Below are 26971 nucleotides of genomic sequence, written 5' to 3'. Positions count from 1 at the left end.
TGAAACTCCAGTGTTCCTGACTGCCTTTGCCATTAGTGAGGTTTTATGCCAGGAATTGACACACTAGTCCTCTGGTACCTTTGGCTCCGAAAAGTTCAGCACATACAAAATATATCAAGAATGCATCGCACTGATTTCCTTTAACATGTCAGCTAAAGGTCATCAGTAACTCCTCAGGAAAAAGAAACAGGAGGCTGATATCAGAACCCACAGAAAAGCCTGTTTTTACTTTTCTTTAGTAGAACGGAGGGCCACTTGTAAAGCACTCTCATTTTTATGACACTTTTTTAGGAGGTTAAAAATAATGTCACGTCCTACTGCATAAGTGAGCCATGCTAGAAATGAGGTACAAAGGAGGCAGCTCGGTGGATCCTGGGATTCACTCTCAGGATTGAGTGATCCGTATCCTACAACACCCGGACTCTTCCAGGGAAGGGAGGCCACGCCCCACCCAAACACACACACCGCAGCCTGGGTCCACACTCAGGATCCTGGTGGGTCTGGGGGATGGCCTGGGTATCGGCATGTTCAGAAGCTCCCCAGGTGACTCCAAGGAGCAGCCAGTGTTGCAAACTGCAACCCAGGTTCAAAACGCCAACCAACGCAGCTGTGCTGACCCTGTGCTGACCCCTCCCCCTCCCCTAGGGAAACTGCAGGGCCCCCCGACCTCCCATCACCCTCCCCAAGGCTCCCAGGGGCTTGTGCTCATCACACAGACTTCTGCAGCCTGAGGTGCGTGTTCCCCGTGACCGTCCGGGGAGGTAGGGAAGACCGTTCCCGGTTCACAGGTGGAAACCCCGAGGCTCCAGGAACAATCCCAGGTCTCAGACCCTCTATTCCCACACTACTGTCCAGTGCCACGTCAGCAGGACGGCCCAAGCTCGGCCTGGAAGCAGAGGCTTCGAATTCCTAATAGAAAGAGGAAGTCTCCCCACGGGCCCGCTGTGTCCCAGTCACACGGGCCGCCTCGCTGCTTCCAGAACAGAGATGCACACGCCTCCTCGGGGCCTTCACACTTCCTGTTCCCTGGGCCAGAAACAGGAAGTGCAAAGTCCCTGTGGTCTGCTTTCTCCTCCAGATAGCTTCACATCCACATCCAGGTCATTATCTCCTTACCCCAAGATATCATTCCTCACAGTATTTATCACCTGGTTAAATACGTGGTTACGTATTTACCTGTTTATTTTCTTCTCTATTCTCCACTAAAACACCAACTCCCAAGGGAAGGGATGTTTAGTCCACTGCTGCTTAGAATAATTCCTGGTCGACAGGGGTGCTCCGTAAGTAGCCCCCTCCCATGACACCAGCCCTAAGAGAACCACTTTGGGACAGTCACCATCCCCTCCATGGGGAAACTGAGGCATGGGAAGGTTTACACATAACTCACCCGAGGTCACTGCCGGGAAGTGGCAGGGCTGAAGCTCAGCCTCAGGCCACGTGCCCCCAAGGTCTCTCCTAACTACACTGTGGAATGAATGACTGGCGACAGGTTGGTGCTACTGAGTGACGGAAGGTAAGGCCAGAGCCAGCCCTGGCCCTGAGTTTTGCTCCTGGCTGAAGGCACCTCTGACCCAGCGTCCCATCTGTCCCTCAGACAGGCCTGTCGCACCGTCACCTTCCAGCGATTCACACAGCAGCAGAACTTCAGGAGGCTTCAAGGCATGGGAAGAACCCACGTCCACCCTGCACCTGGCCTGCCTCCCCAGACAAGCGCACGGCCATCTTTTCCAACAGGCAGTGCTGGGACACTCGGCCGCCCAGATGGAGCGTCTTGGGCCAGCCCTGCTCCCCTACTGGTGGGGGTCCAGCAAGACTGAGCTCCCTCCCTGGCAGGGAACTGGCCTCTCTGCCCCTCAGTCCCAGGAATCACAAGTCTCCATCAGTCTGACCAAGACCAGTCCTGCCCTCCTGTCCTCCTGCCTGGATTTTCAAAAGAGCCTCCAACACCTCAACAGAACCAGTTTCACCCTCTGCCCTGAGCTGGGGGTCACTGTCCCAAAACATATCCTTCATCCTATCAATCCCTGGCCCAGAAGCCTTCACCAACTCCAACTGCCTCAATGAGAAATCCAGACCCCCTGAGCTGCATGACAGAAGCCTGTTGTCCTCTAATTCCAAGAAGACCTCTCTCCCCTCAACAAGTTTCACACTGCGCATGAGCAAACCACACAAGTCCACTGCTGAGGGGCTGTATCAGCCAGCTCTTGCTAGGTTATGCTGCAGTAACAAACAATTCGAAAAACCATCAGAACATATGATACACATATATTTCCCATTTGCCCCACAAGTTGCCATTCAGGGATGGCGTCTCCTGTCTTCCCTTTCTAGAGCCCAGGAAGAAGGGTCAATGCTGTCTGGGATGCAGTATCCTCGTGGAAAAGGAGAAAGACCAAGAGCTGGCAGCAACACACATGGCTTCTCAAGCTTCTGCTCAGACACAGTGCAAGTCTTGTCTGCTCACATGTCACAGGCCAAAGCATATGCCAGTCCATGCCCAATGTCAACGGAGGGAACACTCTCTATTGGAAGTCACACCCCACCTACACAGAAGAGCTGGGAGTAAGTAAATGCAAATGATAACACAGGCCACCACTGAAAGCCTGGCCTCAGGGCCTTGGTCCCTCCAGCTGGCTCCATCGCTAGGGTCAAAGGTCATCCACACCTTCAAGACCAACACCTCCATGGAGGCCTTGAGGAAAACCCCCCTTGCTCCTCTGGACCATGACAGGCCTCACCTGTTGCTCCTGCACGTAAATCTTCCCTAGAGCGTGTTTGACCGACATTTCTTAGTTCACCATCCTGGTCCGATGACACTTGGGGAGCCTTGAACATGGCACTTGGGGTACTCCACACATGGCCGGCATCAAAGCTATGCTTCTTGGGCCGGTGAGTGAGTCCACAGAGGGAGACCTGGCTCCCACTGGCGTCAAGGGGTGGGTGTGCCTGGGCCTGGGCCCGAGTGTGACTCTGCTCCCTCTGAGCCTCTCTCCGTTCATCTACATTTGGCAAAGTGCTCCTCGCCTCACAGGCTCTTGGAGTTCTTGATAAATAAACGAATGAGTCAATAAACAAGCCAGCAGATGCCTGAGCAGACTTCAACCGCCCGAGGCAGCAGGGGAGGTAGGAGAGGAGAACCCCATCCGCCTGGGAGGCAGGGAGAAGCAGGCCGGGAAAATCTGGCCTCCAGGATGAGCTCAACCTGAACATGACCATGACTCAATCCTGTGGAGATGGACAGGGAATTTCTAATAAGTCTGCAAATGACTCCTTCTGCCAACTTCTCCTGAAAAGGAATCTCAGGGTGCTACCGCTTGACAACAGCGTGTGTCCAGAAAGCCAGCCTTAAGAAGAGACTGCAGACGGGGTGAGGGGAAGGTGAACAGACGGCAGTAACCAGCCCTCTCTGGCAAACAGTGAGGCACGGCGCGGAGGCCACCGTGTCCTTTCAAGGGTTGCGGCTACACTGACATCATCTAACATGAAAACAGGGAGGAAGACCAGAAACTGGAGTTTCAAGGCAGGTGAGCTGAGCAGCCGACGGTGGTAACAGCTCCCCAGGGCAGAGGATCAATCCTGACACTTCCAGGGCTCAGAAGTCAGAGGGCCACTCCCAGGCAGGCCCACCCTTCATTTTACACCCAGTTCAGTGGATGCTTGTGAGAAGCCCAGCACGCCTGATAATAAAGAGGGGGACGCCACCTGGCTCTGCACTCTGCATACTAAGGACCGTCCATCCAAATTATTTTTGCAGTACTGGGGATGGAACTTAGGAGGATCTCATGCATGCCAGGCAAGTGCCCTACCACTGAGCTGCAGCCCCGGCCATAAAGCCACCTAAAGTCTTTGAAAGGGGAATAAGGCCAAGAATCAAACCATTACCTTTGCCATGGTTTATTCTCTCAATTTGGTACTGCAAATCTCAGCGCAGTCAACCACTCAGGGACATCTCTGCAAGTTTGCTCAAAGCATGTCCGTCACGTTCTCCAAGTGGAAAGAGCAGCAGGGATAGTCTATCACCCCATGACACTGTGGCTGCATGTACCCAACCAAATGGGGATTTGCAAGTCCCCTGGCTCTGCTGTTTGGCTGGGGACTGGTTCCTAGGTTTGAAGGGAAATGTGGGCTCTGTTGCCCTGGGTTCACCAGCTCCGCTCCTGCAAACAGCCCAGATTCTCCTGGTGCATACCATGCCCGGCCCCGAGCACTGCCTGATGGATGTGGCACACCACCATCAGGACTGCGGAGGTGGCTGCTTTATAGCCAGTGGTTTCCTTGAAGAAGACCTCAGGATCATACACTGCAGGACAGAGGGGACCGAGTCGGAAGACTTAATTTGGAGTAAAAACAGACTTTTGGCTTGGTTTCCAAGGCCCATCCTCTGCTTTAAAAATAATAATGTAAATGTCTTGAAGTCACTTCTCTGCACTATTACACATCAGACTAAAGTGAGATCAGGCCATTGAGACCACCAGACAGGGCTGGCAGATCACTAAACAGTGGCTCCCGAGGTCACACACACCAAGGAAGGTCCCTGCTACAAGGGGGAGGCCCTGATCACAGGCCAGGGCCTGGTGGCTGGGTGTGCAAGGCAGGGGCACCTCTCCATCTCGAAGTGACAAGGAGAAGCAACAGCAATCATCCTGGGATGAGAAATATTCATACTGGGGTGTGCTTGGTGTCCCCTCCCTGCCATCAAAAACTCATCCTCAGAATGAGACTGGCTCCTGCAACTCTGAGTCAGTTCTGCACGCTGCGGCAGGGCAGGCCTGATGTTTGGCACTCGATGGCATCCTGTCTCCTATAGCATGTTGGTGCTTCCATGAGCAGACCTGCTTCCTGGCTGGGTTCACCCTGTGTGGGCAGGACCTTCCCCAGCCTCCCTAGTAGAGGTGGACGAATGGACACTTGCCTCTAGCAGGTGGACCTACAGGAGCCGGAGGCCAAGGTTACTGCTGCTCATCGGCCGTACCCTTGCTCCATCCTAAGCCAATCTCACCTCCCTGAGTCCTGGCGGGCCACCAGGAGCTCTAGCACAGGTGGCTGATCTGGGTGAGGGTGACTCCGGGCTGCAGTGTGTGGAGTCCTGGGACTCAAGACCCCCGAGGTCTTGGCCTGGCCCTGTACTGCCACCAGAAGTGAATCCAGCAAGTCTACTGGCATCTCTCCACCCCAACTGCCCGCTAAGCTCATCAGGGAGGTTGAAAAATAATACCTCTCCCCAGGTCCCAACCTTGGGGAGCCTGATCTGACGGGTTCAGGGTGGCACCTGGGCACTGCCATTTTTGTGGAGTTCCCTGGGTGATTCCAATGCACAGCCAGGGCTGAGGACCTCAGTTTTTTCTCTGGATTGTGACCTGGAGGGCTGGCGTAGTGATTGGAGAGTTTGATATTTTTCCACTCACTCAACTCCCTCACCCCCCAAAATGCAGCGAATACTAAGTTTACAAAAGCCAACAGCTCAGACAGACAACAGCAGCATGATTCACAAGTCAAAAAGTGGAAACCCCCAAGGTCCGTCAAAGGATGGACAAACAGAATGTGGTCTCTACATACAATGGGATGCCATCAGCCCTAAAAACAAAGGCGATTCTGACGCAGGATGGGCTTTGGGGACATCATGCCAAGTGTAGCAGTCAGTCACAAAAGACAAACATCGTGTGTTCCACGTTTAGGAGGGGCCTGGGGTAGTCAAATTTACAGAGATGAACAGTAGAAGGGCGGTTTCCAGGGGTGAGGGAATGGGTGCTGAAAGGGTACAGAGTTCCGTTTGGGAAGATAAAAGCGTTCTAGGGTGGGTGGCGATAGTCAGCTTTTTCATTGCTGTGACCAAAGGCCTGCCAAGATCAATTACAGGAGGAAAAGTTTATTTGGCTCAGGGTTTCAGAGGTCTCAGTCCACAGATGGCAGAACATCATGGCAGAAGGGTGTGGATGAGGAAAGCAGCTCAGGATACAGCAGTCGGGAAGCAGAGAGAGGGCTCTGCTCACCAGGGACAAGAAATGTACCCCAAGCCAGGTGCCTGTCCTCCCAGTGCTCAGGAGGACCGAGAGTTCAAAGCCAGCCTCAGCAACTTAGCAAGGCCCTAAGCAACTCAGTGAGACCCTGTCTCCAAATAAAATATAAAAAAGGGCTGGGGATGTGGCTCAGTGGTTAAGTGCCCCTGGGTTCAATCCCCAGTACAAAAAAAAAAAAAAAAAAACATACCCCAAAAGCACACCCCCTGTGACCTGCTCCTGTCACACAGTACCTGCCTACAGGATCACCCACTTAAACCATCAGTGGATTAAGACATTGATTACCTTATGTCTCTTATAACCTGATCATTTTACTTCTGAACATCTTAGCATTGTCTCACAGGTGAGCTTTGAGGGCACACCTCATGTTCAAATCATAACAATAAGCCACTATGATTTAAAAAATGACTTCTAAAGTTGAAAGCTTTCTTAACGGCAGAATCTCTCGGAACCTGGAATTCATCATTGTGATCCAACCTGCCTCCAAGAGAGGCCAAGTTCGAAGTCTTCTCCAAAGTCATCTCATCAGGCTGCTTTGAGCAGGGGATGGGGAGGAGGGGAAGACCACCTTGTGGAGAAGCACCCCTTGCAGATGCTCCAGAGCTGGGTTCTCTACCACTGACATGGGTCCAACGCTAGGCAGCCAGCAGGCAGGGTCTCATGTCATTCTGCCTGGGCCCCCACCAGTTATGTCCTGTGATCCTATTTCATTGCAGAGAAACTGAGTCTGTAGAGGTCAAGGAACTTGCCCAAGCCACACAGCTCACTGGTTGAGCTGGGACCCAAACCCAGGTCACAATTCAAAGTGCGGCTTCCCGACAGGCAATGCTCTCAGCACCTGGGAGCACTTTAGAAGCACAGACCCTCAGGCCCTGATCTAGACCCACTGCGTCTTCATTCTAACAAGGGCCTGGCTGATGGTGCGACACTGATCAAGGAGAAGCAGTGCTCAGAGCTGCAGCATGCGCTGCCTTCCTCTAACAGCTCGCAGGTCCCTTCTGACTCGCTCACGGAGACCGTGAGCTCGGGGCTGCAGAAGCAGCAGCACTCTCCATGGGTGTGTGTGGTCTGCCAATTAGGTACCCTTGCCCCCACCTTTCCCCTCCTCCTAATGCATATGGGTCACCCAAAGCCCGCAAGTCATTTAGCAACGCGAGTCACAGTGCGCCGTATTGGGATTTTTGCCAGCTAAGGAAAACACAAGCAAGGTTCAGATGATCAAAGGGATTTCAAAGCAATTCTTTCAAGGACTTGCCCCCTCCGAGACCCACAGAAGTATTACCCGGAAATTAAAGAATGAAAAGATGCACAGACACAGCGAGTCAGTTCCACAGCCGGCACCAAATCCCCCTCTAATAAGCCCCTGGTGCGCTGCTCGTCTAATTGAAACGTCCTAGGTGATGGGATTTCCCTGCAGCTTCCTGGGGAGCCACTGAGAAGGCAAAGTTTCATTCCAGAGGCACTTAGCAGAGGAGAGCTCCATTCTGCTCCTCCCTGCGCAGCCAGGTGCAGCCCCCCCAGCCAAGGGAGTCCTCCAGACAAGCGCAGCGCCCCTTCCTGCAGTCCTCCTTCACCGAGGCCCAGCTAATAAGCAGAGCTGCTTGGCTTCTCCAATCTTGCTTATAAATTATTCTCTCTACTCCATGAATCACCTTTATCAATGCTCCTGCAGGTTTCTGGGGGCTTCTAGCCGTCTCTGGAAATGGGTATCTTCAGGCTGAAGCCCTTTCAGCATGGTGACCCCTATTTTGGGCTCTCATCTGTGTCTTATGAACTGGGGCGTCCCGTGTTCCCAGAGCTCCCATCTAGCCCCTGTGGCTCCCTGGGCTCAGCACCTAGGTAGGGAGCTTGTTCAGCAGTAGGAAGGCATTCCAGCCGCACCTCAGGGGGTCTCCACCCAGTGCCCATCTCCAGCTGGGGAGACAGACAAAGGCCACCAGGCCATGAGGGAGACTGGGCTGCAACCACCCTACCTGGTCCCCTTTCAGGCTGCCCCCTTGCAGATTTGAGTGGGGGAGAGGCAGAAAAGGACACCAGGATGAGCCTCAGAGTGTGGTGTCCCCACAGCAAGGGCCACAGGCCTTGTCTGTGCTCTAGATAATACTCGGTTTCATAAGCTTTTCCCTATTATTTTGTTTAAATGCCTCCAACGTTGCTTATAGCAGATGCCTCTGTGCAATCCTACGGGGATAAGCCATGCTGGTTAAAAAAAAAAGTGTAATAAACCAGCTCCTGCAAATGGATAAAAGGAGCTCCAGGATGGGGGTGCCCAGCCTCACCCCCACTGCACTTCTCCAGGGTGAGAACCACACCTCCGCCATCCCTGCCGCTCCCACCCTGCCTGCCAGGTGCCCCGGGTGCCTCTTTCCTACTCCTGGAACCTCATGTGAGCCAGACAGGAAACAGTGCCCGGGGAACTTACTTGATCTGGCCTCAAAAGCCACCAGGACCTGAGCCCAGGACCAACTGGAAACACCTCTCTCACCACTGATGTAGCAGATTCTCTCTCCCCATCCCATCTCTGCGGTCACTGCACCAGGACGTCCCGCCCTCCCCCATCTGTCCATCAAATACTCACAGCAAAGCACACTTCAGGTGCTGCACACTCTGTGAAGCCTTCCAGCCGTGCCACTACAGGTGACCAGTACAAGCCTATGTGGTCCTTCCAACCTGCAGGCTCACTGGGGACAGGGATTTCTCTCTTTAATCCTAGCATCCCCCTAGTGTCCCAGCCATGGAGGCTGAAGGGTGTCTGTCAGATGCACACTTGAGAAGGTGGGATGCAGGATAAAACCCAGCCATCAAGTGCAGGAAAAGGCTCTTCTTGGACAAGGGTCCACATAGAGCGGAAGAAAGGAAGGCACACTTTCCATGCTCCTTCATGGAAAATGGCAGGGCCACAGACCTTGGATGTCACCTGTGATCAGAGCTGACAACTCCTACCTCCTACCTGGCATGCCCACAAGATTAGACCCATCTGTTCACTCCCTGACACACTGCAGGAGACCATCCCCTCTGCCTAAATCTCTCTGTGGTAGCTACTAATTGTTCTTTCTTCACTTTCTTTGGCCCTGAAATGCTTATTAAGCATGATGCTAAGAACACGCACAGATCCTGATTTGAGCCATCCCACACTGCCCACCAGCAGGGCTGTCTTCCTAAAACACACAACTGCTCAGAAATCACCACCAGTCCCCCCTGCCTACAAGGCAGAGCGTGAATCCTCTGAGTGTTCAAGGCTCTTGGTCTCTGCTTACATTATAGGTGACTCACCAGCCAAACCCACCTTGACGCCCTCTGTCCCAAGATCACCCAGCAGTTATGCTCCCTCAGCCAGAGGACCCTTCGCCTTCCTCCTCCAAAGAGCAGACTCCAAAGCCAGGCTGCCCAAGTGCAACCCCTGCTCAGCCAACTCTGAGCTAGGAGACCTTGGACAAGATTTTGGTTTGTTTTTGTTTTTCATTATTTATAAAATAATAAAATAATTCTGTAATCAAACCCACATAGATAGGACCTTACAGATATAATGCAGTGTGTTATCCCTGCAAAATGGAAAACACTTAACTTAAACCTTTCTAGACCAATATGGCTATCCCCTGCGTAGACAAGTTATTTAACCCCTGCATACCTTCCTGGTAGCTTTTGTAAAAGGAGATAGTGACACCCCCGGACCCCAAAGTGCTGTTAAAAGATCATCCAGGCAATGTGTGCAGAGTCCTTAGAATAGAACCACTTAAGTGTCTACTCCATCATCCTTCAAAAGCATCTTTAATGCTACCTTTGATGTGATGCCCTCTATGACCTTGACATCAAGGACTTTAATTCCCTCCTCTGCAATGAGCACTAGCATTGTAGCACTTCCACTCCCCTTTGTAACGCAGGATGGCTTTGTAGATTCCCGTCCTCTCAACTAGAACAGGGGCTCCCCGTTGTGCTGGCAGGGTGCACAGCTAGGTCAGTTTTAATTTCCCCACAGGCCCAGCAACAGGGGCACTCAACCAGCGGTCACCTAGTAAATTCGGGATGGCTTCCTACCAGGGGGCCTCCTGAGTAGGGTCATTTTTTGCCTATGTGGCTCTTTTAATAAACACATATTTTAGTGCAGAGCCAACCAGCCAGCATGGGATCTGCCCAGCGCTCACTGAACTTGGCATGTATAATGAAATCAAAAGTCTGACATTTGTAGCATGAAGTGAGATTAACCAATGCTGGGGTCATGAGAACGAGCGTGTGCAAAGATGTCTGAACACCCTTCTTCCTTCTGTTCCAGCCGGACATCCCAGTACTGAGATCTTTGCCTTCCAAGAGTCAAGCACAACGCTCCCGCCAAATCTTACTCAGAAAAGGATCAAATCCAAAAGGCTGCCAAATAACTAATTTTCTTTATAACACAAAGAAGGCTTGTTCTTTGGAGTTGAAGCATCTGGCCCACGGTGCAAATGTTGTCACCACCCACATAGCACGTGGCATTGAGTCCTTCAAAGCCCATAGGCTGATGCCCGTTCCACAGCCAGCAAACCCAGGCTCAGACAGCCAGTGACTTGCACAAAACCACACAGGTTGTCAGGGCATCAACCCTGGCCTCTCTATTCCAGACCTCCTTCCCCAGGTCTCAGGTGGCCAGTGGAAAGCGCCAGATTTAGTACAAACCCACGCCGGGTCCTGCATCTGCATGGCCTGGTCAGACACAGAGTCAACAGCTCTGGTCCTCAATGAACAATAATATGCACATGCAAGCTCCAGGTAAGAAGAGCCCTGGGAGGAAGGTACCGTATAACCATCACGAGCTCACACACACCAGGCATGGTTCCAGAGCTCAGGATCCATCCGTGAATAAAACAAACCTTGCCCCTTCCCTCAGGTTAGAAAGTAAATGAGTTCAAGGCTACAGAACTAGTAAAGGCAGGATCACCCCCTCCCTCAAGAAGCTCACAGGGAAGGGGAAAGTCCAGCACATGTGCCCGTTGCTACGGCTGCCACCTGCCACGGGCTCTCACTGAACCAAGCACACCTGCAATCCGAGGCATCCGCTCTAACTATGGCTTAGCACAGCCACCAAGAACCATTTCCCAACTTCATCCTGGGCAGGTGGCAGATACCCACACGTCCCAACCACCAGCCCCCCACCCTTGCACTTTAAAAAAAATTAAAATCAAAGTAATCTGATTCCATTGTAGCCCGAGCTGAGCACCGACTCCCTGATAAATCCCCAAAGCCTCATTACTTACTACTGTGCCGGTTCTCTTAGCTGGTGTTTGTTTTCTCTTTCCCCTTGGACAACCAATGAGCAGGACGCAGCGGTTGCTAGTAAGCACTCCTCCAGGTACAGAGATGATGCTCCGATTTCTCAGGAAGCACTCTTCACTGCACAGTACTATCTGCTTAGATGTCCCTCCGTGGCCAGCAACTGCCCTGTGAGGCCAGGCTCAGGGGTCCTCACTCTGGCCCTGAGCCATCTCTCTCCTCCCCAACACCCTCCTTGGGGGACCCTGCTCCATGGTATCTGCCACAGGCAGCTTTGTCTTTGAGCTCAGGCCTGTCTCCCCGCCCCCCACATCCCTATTCCATTTCCTGTCCCCTGACAGTAGGCACAGGGTCCCTTTCAGCTCAGAGCCTAGTGCACCGCAGGGCGTGTGCACATTCAAGAAATGCATGCTGCATTTGATTTCTTGGGCAATTACCATGAGAAGCAGGGAGCTGTAGGACCAGAAGCCAGCTGGCCATGGGTCCCATCTGCAAGGGGTAGATCCCCCGAAGAGTGTGCCTGCCCCTCTCAGCCACACTGTGACCTTCTGTGCCTTTCCCAAGGGGGACATCCACTACTTTCTTGGGAAAAACAGTAGAGTATTCCAGCACAGTGACATGCCATGCTCCGATGGCCCCTTGGGTAACAGACAACGTTAGATCCAAACATCCCTTGTCAAGCATCCAACTCTTCCCTTCCACCCAAGGCAGCACATGGCAATGCTTAATGAGTTCCATTTTTAACTCGGGGAGGAACGTTCCTCAGAGTTCAAGAGGAAGCCGAGTGGGCGCGCTCTGGATTGCGGGAGGCCGGCGTGTCGTCAAGAGCGGAGAATCTGCAAGTCAGGGGGTAGCAGATGGCCCAGCAAGGAGGAGAGATGCTAGCAGATGGCCACAATAGTTTGGATAAGGGGGGGAAAAAACTTTTGATTGCAAACAAACTGATATGAGAAACAGACCGAGAAGCAGCCACACTAATGTTGGCTGGGCCACGAACAGGCATTTCCCGTTTCTCAGGGGGGACACCGGTGACAAGCCAGAACTCACCACAGAAGTTCTCATCTCTAAATCATCTTTTTTCTACCTCCTTAGTTAATAATGATGGATCATGATATACACTCATGATTCAGAATACCCAAATTTTTCAAGCCTGGCTGGCCTGAAATTGAGTTTCTGGTTGGTGAAATTATTGTGTATGATACAGTAATGATGGATACAAGTGTATCAAAACCAGGACCTACCATAGGGAGAGTGAACTGTGGATTTTACTTAATAACAATGTATTGATTTTAGTCCACCCATTCAAACAAATGTACCACCCTAAGGCAAGATGTTAATAATAGGGGAACTGATAGAGGGGGTAGAATAGAGGGGCTCTCTGTTTTCTGTAAACCTAAAACTAGTCCAGAAAATTAAGCCTATTAGTTAAACCCACACACACTTACTTGATTCTTTGTGTTGGCTGGGTGACCTTGGACTAGTTACTTAACCTCTCTTGGTCTCTTTTTCCTTATCTGCAGAATGAGGACCATAATAGCACCCACCTAACGGGTTGTTATGAGAAATAAGCAAATAGATGGAAACACTTAGAACATCCAGCACGTGAAACCCTGGTTCGGCCACGGCAATGACACTCATAACAATTACCTCCTGTTCCCGGCTCGGTTTAGGTACTTCCGTACGTCATGTCGGTTAGGGCTTGGAGCAGCAAGGGAGACAGGGAGGGAGGGCTGCTATCCTCACTTTACAAAAGAGAAAACCTGAAGCTCAGACAGATTATGTAACTTCTTCAAGGTCACGCAACCGGTGAGGGTTGAGCTGAGTCTCCAACCCACATGTCTGTCTTTACCGCATTGGACCACCAGCTCTAGGACAGACGGACAAAAGCCTTCCCTGGACACTGAAATCTCTGTATGTTAAGAGAGAGAGGGGAAGAGAGGGAGGGAGAAAGCCCCAAATGCCCGCAGGTGGGATCTCGGCACAGGGGAGACTGGAATCCACACCTTCCACTCCCCAAGCCACGGGATCACGTGACGCTGCTCCACCCCCCCCCCCCAAACAGAAAAGCGTGGGCACATTGATGACAGGCTGCTGTCTTCCTCAGCCTCCGTTTGTGATCAGATTGGTGGCTCTGCTAGGCCACTTGTAGGTGGCTCTGCTAGGCTGGCTGGTAACACTCTGTCCGAGGAGCGACGGGCTCTGGGGAGGTTGCGCTCTGTGCAGCCAAGCCCCTTCCCAGCCTGGGAGTCCGGCCTCTGCTGTCGGGGGAACTGCGCGCTCCTGCCTCCAGTGTTAAGCTCAATTCTTGCTTTTCCAACTCAAGATGTGCCTTTATGTAACAACCTGAGAACCCGAGATGTGTGACTTGTCTCTCAAGCGGCTGCAGCCGTGTTCCAGCGTCTTGCCACCGCACCGTGCACTCCCCGCCCACTTGCCCCAATGTACTTTGTGCAGTTCTGGGTCCTCCTCCTCCTGCTCCTGATTTGTCCTGCTTTTTGTACCTCCGCTTCCCATACAGGGTGTCTATGGAGACCCCTGTCCGATGGCCTTCTCTCCTCCCGGCCAGCCTCAGTGCCATCTGCACCAGGGGTCCCATCCCTCTGACTCTGCCAGCCTCTCTCTTCCTCAGTGGCCTTTACAGAAGAAAAAGCCGGGGTGGACCAGAACCAAGAGGCCACGGAAGAGCCTCCATCCAGTGCCTGAGTCAGTCCCCTGTGCTCCCCTGAAACCCCCCTCCATTCTCAGCCTCTCCCAAGCAAAACCTTAAAGAGGACTTGAACCCCCTGCAACTATGGGAGGGAACCAAGCTCCTACGACATCTTCCTCTTCAACATGGTGCATAGGATGGACTCAGTGGAGGAGGAATCACTTACTCACTCTCAAATGGGGGGAGCAGCATAAGAATAGAGGAGACCATGCTAACCCCAATTAAAAAGCCCAAAGTGGGCCAGGAGCGGTGGTGCATGCCTGTAATTGAGAGGCTGAGGCAGGAGGATCATGAGTTCAGAGCCAGCCTCAGCAATTTAGCGAGGCCCTAAGCAATTCGTTGAGACCCTGTCTCTAAGTAACATATAAAAAAGGGCTGGGGATGGGGCTCAGTGGGTTAAATGCCCCTGGGTTCGGTCCCTACCACCACCAAAACAAAAGCCCAAATTAACACCTGTCAAGATATAAAAATGGGGTTTCTATGCAGAAACAGGCTTTATCAGTGTGGCATCCTCCAGCACCCCAAATTCTCCAAAGATTAAAAAACATAAAGCCAAGAGATGTTTGTTTCCAGAAGAGGAAAGAAAAAAATGTCTGATGAGATGTTTACTTGTTCACTTGTCCTCCAAATTCAGTTGACAAATAGTTTTTTGGCACCTATTATCCACTGGCTTTGATCAGCGCCGGGATAAACAGATGAGAAAATTATGAGAACAGAAGCTGAGCTCTGAGCACGTGCCGTGTGCCAAACACTGTCTTAATTCATGTAATTCTAACAACCTGAGGAGGCAGATGAGCCATCAGCCCTGTGTCCCATTTTACAGGTGGAAAAACTGAAGCGTACAGCGTTCGCCCGCCACATTCTAGCTGGGAGAGGCAGATGATCCAGAACTGGGGCTTGCAAGGAGCTGAGCCACGATGGCTCTCGACCGCCAGCGACTGCGAAGGCGACATGGGATGTGGTAACCAAGGAAAGCCTTTAGGATGTAGAGAGACCAGCAAGAACCTGCCATGGACGATCCAGATGGAAAGGGCATGGCTTCCAGAAGCTTCCACAGCAGCCCTTGGAATGCATCTGTGGCTGCTTCTGATTTCAGGGTTGGGGCAGGGCCAAGGCGTCTGCATTTGTCAGAGCCCCCTGGTGTCACTTGCCACGTGGGCTGCGGTTGAGACATACCAAGTTCCAACCTCGGCTGTCTTCGGACACTCCAGTGGCCCTCCCCTCCCAGTCTGCCCACTGTGGACATATGCCACCAGGGTCTGCGTGTCTTGGTGACCGCCACAGCACAGAAACTCACTGGTTCTTTCTGTGGACCAAATGTTTGCATTCCCCCAAATTTTATGCAAGCCCTAACCCCCAATGTGATCGTATTTGGGGGTGAGTAGAGCTATACAAGATCATGAAGGTGGGGGTCCCAGGGTGGCATTAATGCCCTTATAAGAAGAGAGACCAGAGAGCTTGTGCTCTCTCTCTACTGTGTGGGCACACAGCAAGGTGGCAGCCAACTAACTGCAGGCCAGGAAAAGAGTCCTCACCAGACGCCAAGTCCGTTAGCACCTTGATCTTGACTTTCCAGTCTCCAGAACTATGAGAAGTAAGTATCTGTTCAAGCCACCCAGACTGTGGCATTTTGTTATAGCAGCCCAAGCTCAGATGGGTCCCAAGGGACTTAAAGTCACTGCCACTTATTTCTATCTCATGCTCTATGCACACGGGACTCACTTGGTCTCAACAGACCATGAAAACCAACATCTAAGGCCTCGAGGCCTGGGTCGTGCCTTCAGATCTCTGGAAAAGAGTTATTTATAAATTTTCCAAAGACATCACTGGTCAAAAACGAAACCAATTGCTTTAGCTGCCCTATATCCTCTCCCCACCCCAAAAGAAAGAAAGAAACAAGTTTTCAGGAAACTTGCTGTTAGACAAAGTCTTAACTCTCACTCAGAATTCAGATATTTATTGCATGCCTTCCAAGCAGCCAGCAGCATGCTGACCAGTTCCTCTTGGCCTTTGGTGAATCATGTGGGGACCTTGTCAGAATGTGGATTCGAATCTGCAGGGGGAGGTCGGAGACTCTACATTCCTAGCAAGCTCCCAGGTGATGCCCCCACACTGAGCAGCAGCAGAGCTCAGACCAGGTGAGCATCACCTGTCTTCCAGTTGGAATCCCCTAGGCAGTTCTATATATATATATTGTGGATGGACACTATACCTTTATTTTATTTATTAATTTTTATGTGGTGCCGAGGACCAAACCCAGCACTTCACACGTGCTAGGCATGTGCTCTTCCACTGAGCCACTGCTTGGGCCCTTTAGGGAGTCCTTTAAAAGTACAGATTCCTGGGCCTACACCAAACCAATTAGGTCAGACACTCTAGGGGTGGGGCCCAGGCATTTCAAATATTTCTACAAAGCCCCGGGGTGAACTGCACTTGTGGCTAGGACTGAGAACCACTCTCCAGGCACAGAGTAGGTAGCCCTCAAGGCTGGCAGATAACAAAGTTATTTTAGAAGATAACACAAGGCAGGGGTGATGGGAGCGTGTCTGGGGCACCTAAGCCAAAACACAAATGACAAGATCGAGACTTCCCACAGAGGTGGCAGAAGTACAAGTCAGGAAAAGAGCACCTTAACCCCATGGAGTCTTTTGGGATGACCAGAGCAGCTCCTTGTTATGCTTTTAAGTGAAAGTTACTCCACTCAGAAAACAAGAGGAGCCTCCAGGAGGCTGGGGGAAGGAGTCTGATCCCTGCCCAGAGGCCCTTACAAAGATGTGCACCAGCGCTTGCTGGACACCACCTGCAGGCGGGGGGTTGGACAGTCGGCCACTCTGAATTCCCCTCCTCTCCTCTTCCCTAAAGAAACTCGTCTGGGAGAGGAGCAAGAGGAGCACCAGATGCCCTCGGGTGGGTGGAGAAGGGTGCAAGGCAGAAGCCTCCAGAGGACACAGGAGCTCATGATGCCCCGGGGGAAACCTCTCAGCTATGCAGAAGGGAGGCAGCCAGCAAGCCACCCTCACCACAGCCTGAAACTCAGCACGGAGCCCTGGTACCTTCTTCACAGAAGCAGCCCCAGGCTGGGCGCCTCTGATATCCAGTAATAAAGACTCAGCTGGGGGAGGTGGCTATGCTCTCTTCTCCAGAGGCACAGCCTGGGACCCAGGTCTAAGCCAGTCCCCCCAGCCCAAGCAATTAGGGTGGCCACACATTCAAGCCAAGTCAACTGCAAGCCCTGGCTCAGGGCTCCTGCCGAGGAAGCCCAGCCTCAGGTGTACTTTCCCTGCATTTTTGAATTTGAGAGAGTGTAAAGTTGGACCTCTGCTCACCACCTCCCCACACGGGAACAACCGAGTTCAGAGAGAGAGAGAGAGAGAAACTGGGTCATGGACACCTCTTAACCCTCCATCCCACACTCCAGTTACTAAGTAATAATTTCCTTTGGGGGCTAAACCCAGTTTGGGGAAGTTCCTGTGGTTGCAATGGAGGCCAGCCTCAACTGTACCCATGACAGCACAGACCCCCATCAGGACTGCTCCTCCTCTGAGCACCCAAAGTGCCACCCAGACTGCTGATTAGAGACCTCTGTGGTCCTTGGTCATCGCCCATGTTCTCCATGGGAGATCTTGTCGGCTCTACTTGGTCATAAGCCACTCCCTGGCAGGGGCTGCACCATGTTTCAGCTTATATTCCCCAGCCCATGCCACACATGGGCCAGACACACCTCAAAGGTGGCGTTTGCTACAGATGTGAAATGGAAAGGGGCAGAGCTGCTCACGTGCAGGGGATGGGGAAGCTGGGGGGAGCCCAGGTGCTGGTGCAATGGAGTGGGCAAGGCATGGCTTCTGGAGCCAGATAACCCAGGGATGCTTCTGCTGATGGAGAGATCTTGGGAAAAGACTGAGCTTCTAAGCTTTGTGTTCCTGTCTTTGCAAAAACATGGTAAGGACTGAAGTACATAATACGTGGAAACGTACTTCATTCCATCATTCCACCAACATTTACCGAGTCCTTTCTACGTCTCAGCTTCTACTCTGGAAGTAGTCAACGTGAAACATAGTACAGATGTTAATCATTGCTAATGATATTTCCCATCTCTCCCTCCACAGGAGGGACAAGGCCAGGCCTTCCTGTAGAACAGGACAGACTGCTTCATAAGTCTGGGGAATACTTGCTGATTTAACAGCAGGCTGAAGACCTCAGGGCCACACTGGGGCATAGGAGAACTCCAGCCTTAGAAATAGGGTCCAGTCTAAGCCAACATGCTCGTATCAAAAAGTGACAAAAGTTACTGGGCAAGGGCACAGCTGGCCCCAAATGAGGGTGCCAGTGAACTAGAACCCAGTCAAAACTTCCAGACATCTGCTGCCCTGACTTGGGTCAAGGGGCATTCATGACATGGTGAACAGGTGTAAGGCCAGGGACAGCCAATGTTGGGGCCCATCCTGTCACTTTAGGGACCTGGATTGCTACAATTGGCATCAATCACGGGGGGGGGGGGCATGTTAGGACTTTGGAGAAAAAATTAGGCTAGGGAAGTTCTGACTGGGTTCTAGTTCACTGGCACCCTGGAGTCTTCAGAAGATGTGCTGGGTGAGGTTAGGCACCAGGATGGACGGGACTGCTGGGGGGGGGGGCGGTCCCAGCACTGCCCTGCAAGCGCTCATCTCCCCTCCACGCCTCAGATCCTCCACAGAGGACCCTGAGGGAAGTTAATGGTATAGAAAATAGCACGGTGCCTTTGAGGGAAGGCTCAGCCTTCACAAATCTGTGGGACCAACAAAACATCTCTGTCACACAGGCCTGGGTTCCAAAGCCACTAGCACCACTTAGGAGACTTGTGACTTGGAGCAACTGGGTCTCCTCCCTAGACCTTTTGTAACCTGGAAAATGGGGAGATGGCCTCACTGAGGGGGACCATAAGACACGTGAAGACTGACATCCAAACCTTCTCCTTTGCCTGGCTATCCGTCTCCTTTTAATCCATGCAGAGACTTACCAGATGCTTCCAACAACCCCAGAGCAGGCAAATGTTCTGCCCATTCCACAGGTGAGAAAATAGACAGACAAGGAGATTATGTTTTGCCTGACGACTTGGTCAAAGAGCCACCGAGGATAAAATCCCCCAGTTCCCTCGGGGTTTTCAAACACATCACCCCACTCGATCCTCCTCACAAAGACCCCAAGAATCGGCACCAGAGCTAATGCCTAGAACTGCCCCACGGGAGACCAGGGCAGCTTCCAGGTGCCTGGATGCCTGCTCTTTTCTCCTCCTGAGAATCTTCTTCACTCCCATAAGTGAAGCCTGCCTGTGGCAGGAGCACAGACAAGATGTCATCATTGGGTCCCTACCTCCGCTGACTCACTAGAGAATTTTGAGGAGAAACATCAAAACCACTTCAAGGGAAAGCAGAGTCTATCTCTTGGAGAGGAATGGTACACTAGGGACATCCATCTCAGAAAAAGGGCCCCATGCCCCAAGCACTCTTCCTCCCCCGTGCCTTCCCCAGTGCTCTCTGACCCCGGTGGGCCATCCCTAAGCATCATCCACCAGAGTACCTAGATCTGCTGGCCCCAGACCTCTATCAAGCACATGCAGTGGCCATAGGGGAAGAAAACAGACACACAGACAACCAAGGGGACCCAGGGGATGGGGATACTTAGCCTTTAGGAGCACTGTGAGAACAACAAACAAACAAACAAGCAAAACCCTGGAATGTGACCTTCTGAGTTGTTGGATAAAGAAACCACTTGTGTTGCTTAGCAGTGTGACAGATGGCTGTCTGCAGGTTATCTTCCAACACGGTGCAGGTACCCTTTCTTACTAGGGTTCATAAAACCAACTTTCCCAGCTCTGGCTGGAGCTGTCCACACAGGCACCACCATCCCCAGCAGGGCCAGAAGCCTGCAGGGCATGGTGGAGGACCTGGGGGGCAGCAAGGAGAATCTACGTCTTACCCGGCTCTGTGCAGTTCTTCAACAACTGAGTCCCATTCACGGGAGCCATCAGCTTTCTGTTCCGCCATGCGTCTGGTAGAGCACGTTTGCTAGCAGAAGCTGTTTTGTGTCCTGGATTGGAAAACAAGTCAGAGATAACATTAGGTCAATGTGATACCTGCATTCTCAAAATGACCTTACAGGTACATACCTAGCCATGTCAGCAACAGACCTGTTTGGCTATTTAGAGACACCTGTAGAGAGTGAGCTAATGGTTGGAGATATATCACCTGCTTACCCACAGTACTCTGCTTCCTGGGACTAATTCATTGTTTCTAATCCCAGATAGACCATCGAGTAATTTGACCTTGGACAAGACTGAGCTGATCTCAGCCCCTCATTGGTGCAATAAAGGGTTTAGTTAGGTGACCACTGACTTCTCTTTCAGTAAACAGAGTCAGGAACTCCGTAAGTTAGCAAGCCAGACAGTTGGTGGGGAATGGCCTAGGGATTCTCACACAAATCACCTGGGGGTCTTGTTGAAATGCAGATTCTGATCCAGAATGGGGTGGAACTTGGGATTCTACACTGACAGGCTCCCAAGTGATGCTAATGGTCCAAAGGACACACTAAGCCCATGGGAGAAGGCAAGGACGCCAGGTCCAAAGGCCGTTAAACTCCTGACCTAGCAAATAAAATGGTTCTCATTTTAAGACCTTTAAAGTATTCATTTACCTCTCCTGAGGTGCACTGTTTCCGCTGGGTAATAATACCTCTTCTAGAATGCTGACAGCTAAGAGCATCTGGGCATTTTTAAAATTATTATTTCTGGTGTGTAATTAAGGGGGGGGAAACCCCACTTGCCCAATTTGCAAAGTACCGCATTAAAACATTCAAAACAAACTCTCTGGGTTTCTTTTGAAAGAGTCACTTTTTAATACTCTATCCCAAATCACAAAATTTGGGTTTTGTATGGCAGTGGTTTTTAAAAAAGAAAAAAAAAAACTTTGATCAAGTTTCACTTGATTTTAACATGCTGCTGTAAACCTCTCTAAATGAATGGTCTTTAGACAAACGGTCTAACTTCTCAAGAAAGTACCATCCACTGGGGAGGTGGTGCAGGCCAGCAATCCCAGCAGCTCAGGAGGCTGAGGCAGGAGGATCACAAGTTCAAAGCCAGCCTCAGCAACTTGTCGAGGTCCTAAGCAACTTAGTGAGACCCCATCTCAAAATTAAAAAATAAAAAGGGCTTGGGATGTGGCTTAATTGGTTAAGTTCCCCTGGGCTCAACACCTGGTACAAAAACAAAAACAAAACAAAACAAAACAAAAAACTGCTGTACCTCCATGTCTCAGTTGCAAAATCACCTACATTTCTATTTTTCTTTTACATTAAGAAACATTTAAAGGTTCACAGTATCCAACTTGCAACCACAGCATCAGGACAAGAATGTGCTCTGAGGGTTCCACATGGACTCAAACCCCAAGGCATACGTTTTACCAAGTTTCTTCTTTCCGGGTTCCATCTGAAATTAGCAATAACATAAGTGACTCCCAATTCCCTGTCCTTCTTGGAGAATCACGGCCCCACCTACCAGCCCTCTCCTTCCGTGGGAACTGAGAGGAGTTAAGGGAAGCGATGCTGAAATGTGGCAGCAATCTCCCGCGGGGACAGACTGTCCCAATCCTTTTAGTGTTTGGGGAAGACGCATCAGGAAAACCAGGGAACCGCTTTGGACTAAGGCGAGGGCGAAGGGAGAGCTGAGACCCTGTGGCAGTTTCCCGTTCTGAGGCTGGGTTTTCAAGGGACGTGGAGAACAACCCTCGTAGCTCTGCAGAATAGCAAAGCGGACCGTTCAGTTTCACCCAACCCAGAGCCGGAGACTTCATCCCTGGGCGCTGCCGCTGCCGCTGCGCTGCCCATTCTCCCTGCGCTCCAGGGGTAGAGGCGGCACAGGATTCAATCTTAGTAACACACACCTACAGCCGCGTCCTGAGCCCCCGGGGGCCGCGCGCAGCTCGGCGGAACCGGCTCCACAGTTCAGAGCGTCCTCCTGGGTGCGCACTACTTGCCCCGCAGGGAGGGGGCTGGACAAACCCTTGGAACCAGCCTAAAGAAGAGGGAGCGGGAGCTGTCTCGAGGCTTCCCAGCTCAAGTCCCCCCGACTCCCCCGCCCGAGGGAGCCGGCACCCGCACCTACCCAAGCTGCTGAAGAGGCCAGACGCACAGCACACCAGGGCCAGCACCGCGCACACGAAACCAACTTGCTGCGGCAGCATCTCTCGCCTCCTGCGAACTTTGCGCGCCCGGAGGGTCCCGCGGAGCGCCATCTCCGAGCGCCTGGGCGCTGTCGCTGGGAGGGGATGGGGAGCTTCTGGGGTCAGAGTGCGGTATGTGGCCAAACAGCGCCGGGGCTGGAGCCGGCGATGCGCAGCTCAGAGGCGAGCGACTCTGGGCCAGAGCTTCATGGCCCGTGAGCGTAGCTGGCCCAGAGCGAGGGTCTCCCGAAGGAAGAGGAGAGGTGGGGGCACGGCACCGTCGGAGCTCAGAGTCCCGCGCGTGGCTTGCACTCTCCGCACACCATTGCTCGGTGGCGAAAAGGCGACGCCGGCACGGTGGCGCTGGCGGCTTTAGCTAGTAGGCTTGGCGCAGTCCGGGAGCTGGAGCCGCTACCTGCCCGCTCAGGCTCAGCGTGCTCTCCCGGCTGAGCCCGCCGGGAGCACTCAGTGCACCCACGCGCTCCACGCCGCCGCGCCCACTGGCAGCATCCTCCTCCTCCAAGTTTAGCCGCTGCCGCCCCGACTGCCAGCCCGCGATGCTCCCCTACTTCCCGGCGAGCGGAGCCCCTGGGCGGCCAAGTGTGCGCAGCTGGTAGGCAGGCTGGACGCGCGGGACCTGCGACCCTCCAGGCGAGAAGCCTCCAATCGGCCCTCCCGGGGGCGAGCTCTCCCCGGAACTTTCTCTCGGGTTCCTCAGCTGCCGGTGCTTGCGTCTGCGAGGCAGTGGCGCCTCCCGCTAGCTGCTTTCGCCTCCCCACTCCTCCCCTCCCGCCCGCCTCTCGCCCTCCCTCCCCAGCACGTGTACTCCTCCCCTAGGGCGCACTCGCCTGTGCGCTCCTCCCTCCCCCCCCCCCGCGAGGCCCTACTACTGACCAAAGTAATCCCTTTCCTTGTCCCTTGTTCTCTCCTTCCTTCTCTATGGAACCTAAATTAGTCCTTTATTTATCTTCTGAAGCTGCTGCAGAGAGAAACAGGTTATGGCACCGTCAGGGAATCTGCGGAGGGTTTGCTCTCATTCCGGCTCCTAAGACCCTCCGGGAACCCTAGGCCAGTACCTGGAGCGGGGGATGCATCAGAAGATTAATTGCTCGTGCAGAGCTAACAAGCCGGCTGCACCAAGCCTACAGGCGCCCGCACCCTCAGGGACCAGCTCCTGCAGGGCTTTCGCTGGCCTCTGCTAGCCGGGGACCTGGGTGAGGAGTCGCCCCACCAACCAGCAAAACGCTGGAGAGTAGGCAGACAGAGAACCTGAGAACCTGGAGAGTCCTGCAGCTCAGCCATCGGGAGTTGAGCTTTTGATGTTCCAGAGCCTGATGGCTCCGCAAGATTTTCTGGTTTTGTTTTTCCTCCTCTTCTCAGATCAATCCTCTACTGTAAACAGCTTTAAAAATGGGTTAGGAGAGACATTTTCAGAAAAGCAAGGAGGTGTATAGTCCAGGTGCAGGCCTGGGAAAGGGACCTCTAGTTCTGACTTCTTCCTTGGCCAATTTATCACGTGCAAATTTAGGGCCTGCCAGGTGTTAAGTCCACTTAAAATCCTTTTTGGAACAAGACCAACTCTGTTTAATTAAATAAATACTTACCCATTATGCGTGGGCCCTGTGCCAAGTGCCAGCCAGGGAACAAAGCAAGAAAAGGTGTAAGAAAGTCCAGTCCCTGCTTTCCAGGAACCAAAAGGGAGCCAGACCCCTAGATAAAACCCCCAGAAGTTGTGAATCTAAAAGTCACCCTTCTGTGGATGTGCAGTATGGCCCCGGTGATTGGCTGGATACTTGTGAGATAGGAGGACTCAGTAGATCTACCCCAGACCTACTCAGTCAGAATGTGCATTTTAAAGAAGATCCCTGGGGATTTGTGTGCATAATCAAGTGTGAGATGAGTTCCCTCTTTGAACCTGTCCCAATGCCAGGGATGGGCCACCACCTGCCAGGTTCCCTTTGGACTGAGTAAGCAAGGTTGTTCTATGCATGTTAGCCTGGCACAGGGCTGCAGGCCAGAGGTGCCCTGGAGGAGAGGGAGGGAGAAGTTACACTAATTATTTTGAGCAGCTTCATCTCAATATCAACAAAGATACTGAAGGTCTGAACACAAAACTAATTGCAATGGAAACCCTGAGGACACAAAATGGAAAAGGCCAGGGTTGGCCTTGGGTGGAATGGCCCAGGGTTCTCTTCTGGTCTGTAGAAATGCCTCCACAATGAGGCCCACCCTCCAGTGTAGTGACTCTACCAAGCCCAGCAGCACCTGAAGAGGCATCTTTTCATACCTTTGCAGAATTTTCTTTTCACTGACCAGAACTTCCAAGTATGCATTCATTAATAACAAATAGAAGACCAGAAAGCATGTTATTTGGAAAGCTACTTGATAAGGGCCCTTGGCATCAAATTTAAACTAAAGGAGAAAGTTTGAGAACACGCGGTCGTCCTATTTATAAGACAGAATTTTGGTCACATTGGTCAACGCAATGCCAATGAGGAAAATGGAAAGTTGTTTCCAGGATTTCATATTTTCATAAGACTTGTGTCCATGAAGCTTACCTAAGACTGGTGAAAATAGAAAGGTTTTGAATCCGCAATGGGTCACAGGAGTCCCTAGGTGAAAACACTTAGCCAACTCTTTAACAGAACGTTTCTTCTCTTTGACATTTTTCACCGGCTCTCAGTTAAGAGTTAGAACCCTTGGAGTAATTTCACATGCACAAATGGATTCCTTTTATTTGACAGTTTAAAAAGCAATTTGTTTGAAATTGTACTTTTTGCCTTATTTAAATAGTGCCCATTACCAAAGAGCCTCAGCGATAGCACTAATGACTCACCCTACGGATGAGAGAATTGGGTTTTATGTATTTTTGAGATTCAAAGAATTCAGGAGGCATTTTCTAAAACGGCAAAGTCATGGGCACAGATGGAAAGTGCATTCCTCAGTTCCTCTTGGGCCCTGACTTCAAAGCTGTTGGATGCAGAGTGTCTCTTTCTGCAACAGAGTGTTTTCTTCTGAGTTGACACTGTAAGAAAGAGCCAGTTTTAGCCATTTTGATAGGATGGTTCAATCCTTGGGGGACGGGTATGATGATTTTTTTCCCCTTAAAAATCCTTTTCTATGACATGATGAGCCTCGCTAATTAGTATCTTACTCAGATTTTTAATGTTTGCTAGAATGACCTTCTCCATAACTTGTCATTCCTCCCACTCTTAAGATGACTGTATCAATCCGTATCGACTAGGAGGCACTTCTCAGCTGAATGTGTCTCTGAATCCTCTAGAATTTTTGTTAAAACTCACACCGCTGAGCTCCACCCTAGAGTTTCTGCTTCAGTGAACTCACGGTAGTACCTGAGAATTTGCATTTCTAGCACATTCCCAAGTGAAGCTGGTCCAGGGACCACACTTTGAGAACCACTGGGCTAGGTTATGCTATGGTGACTGAAACAAAATAAAATCACAAACATTTGTTTCTGGCTGGTGCTTCTGGTCTGTCAAAAGGAAGTATATCTTAAGAAGGGTCACTCGGGTCCCTGGGGGCAGCCACAGTCTCAAACATTGTTACCTGCCATGCCAGAAGGCAGAGAGACCTCTGCCTTCTCTGGTGCTGGCCATCGAGTGCTCTGGTCAGCAGGCGGCATGCTCACCACTCCTGGGCCATGGCTAGTCACGTGGCCTGAGGAGGTCCCAGAGTGTCATCCTTCCCCTGCTGCTGAGTCCTGAACTCTGCAATGGGCAGCCCCAGTGATCCCGTGTTCAGACGGACCTTGCCTCCCTTCCTGGCTTTCTCAGACCTTCCCTGCCGGCCCTGTGCTTCTCCCTAGCATTGGTCCTGCTGTGTCCCAGATCTGCTGGTGCGTGTCTCCATCACAGCATTTCTATCGTGTGATTTTGTGATATGAGCGAGAGTATCTGTCTCCTCCTTGGGATTAAGGGCCTTAAAGACTTGACATTTTATCCACAGCCTACAGGGCCCAGCCCACTAGGTCCTTAGGAACCAGTTTATGGAGTAAATGAATAGGACAAAAAATCGTTCCCCCTCTTTGGTGGTGCCCGCTCTCACCAGCACTTCACCCCCCGCCCCAGGTCTCCGACCATCTTCACTGAAGCTCTTCAATGACAGGTGGCCACCTCTTGGCAGAATCCCACACTCTCCTGCAGCAGCTGCACCCTTACCTATGACAGTACCTGTGCTTGCTTTTCTCGGCCCAGCCCTGCTCAGCCTGTTGCAGGCACTTCCCTCCCTCCGTCTCCTTGGCTCCGTTCCGGGACCCCTTGTCTTCTCCCGTCTTCCCAGGAGAGCCCATCCATGCTCCCTCTGCTGCTGATTCCTGAGTCTGTATCTATAGCAGGAATCTTCTCACTGGTTCTGACCTTGTGTCCTCCCACTTCTTCCCTGTCCCCCATCCAGCCCAACATGAACCAGGCCACTCCCATGTCACCACTGGGGGTCCTTTTCTCACCTGGACCATGGCAGCAGCCTTCTGAACCCCTTTCTGTAACCCCAGTCTCCCCACCACTTTCCCTTCTGCATGCAGCAGCTTGAGTAAATTTCTGGACAAAGAAAAATCTGATTATGTCCCTTCCTTCAAACAAAGAAACAAACAAAACAGAAGCTCCCTGTTACTCTCAAAATAGTCCCTCCTGTTCTTTAGCTTGACATATAAGACCATGGTGACCGGCACTTCCCACAGTGGCTGCACGTTAGGATCACCAGGGAGGCAGGTGACCAGGAGGGCCTAGACATCAGTATTTCCTCCAAATTGCAGCCAGTTTGGAGACCCTTCCAGACCCTTCCATCACGCTTGCCCT

The 26971-nt window shown here is 51.9% G+C and overlaps 1 protein-coding gene across 2 annotated transcripts in view; it reads right to left on the bottom strand.

Moving 5' to 3' along the window:
- The window catches only part of SLC24A4 (solute carrier family 24 member 4), a gene marked incomplete at its 5' end in the record, with an annotated part of 119034 nt that extends 96805 nt beyond the window's left edge, over nt 1–22229 (bottom strand). For both annotated transcript variants that reach the window (XM_081291851.1, XM_081291852.1), the window contains 2 exons: nt 19921–20031; nt 22100–22229. In XM_081291851.1, coding sequence (XP_081147977.1) covers nt 19921–20031; nt 22100–22229 — 241 coding nt within the window. The remainder of the gene's footprint in view (nt 1–19920; nt 20032–22099) is intronic.
- Between the last annotated feature and the right edge of the window lie 4742 nt (nt 22230–26971).

The sequence above is a fragment of the Spermophilus citellus genome, assembly GCF_964194105.1.
Source record: "Spermophilus citellus genome assembly, chromosome: 4".
Taxonomy (NCBI): domain Eukaryota; kingdom Metazoa; phylum Chordata; class Mammalia; order Rodentia; family Sciuridae; genus Spermophilus; species Spermophilus citellus.
This window is presented reverse-complemented; position numbering and strand designations above follow the sequence as displayed.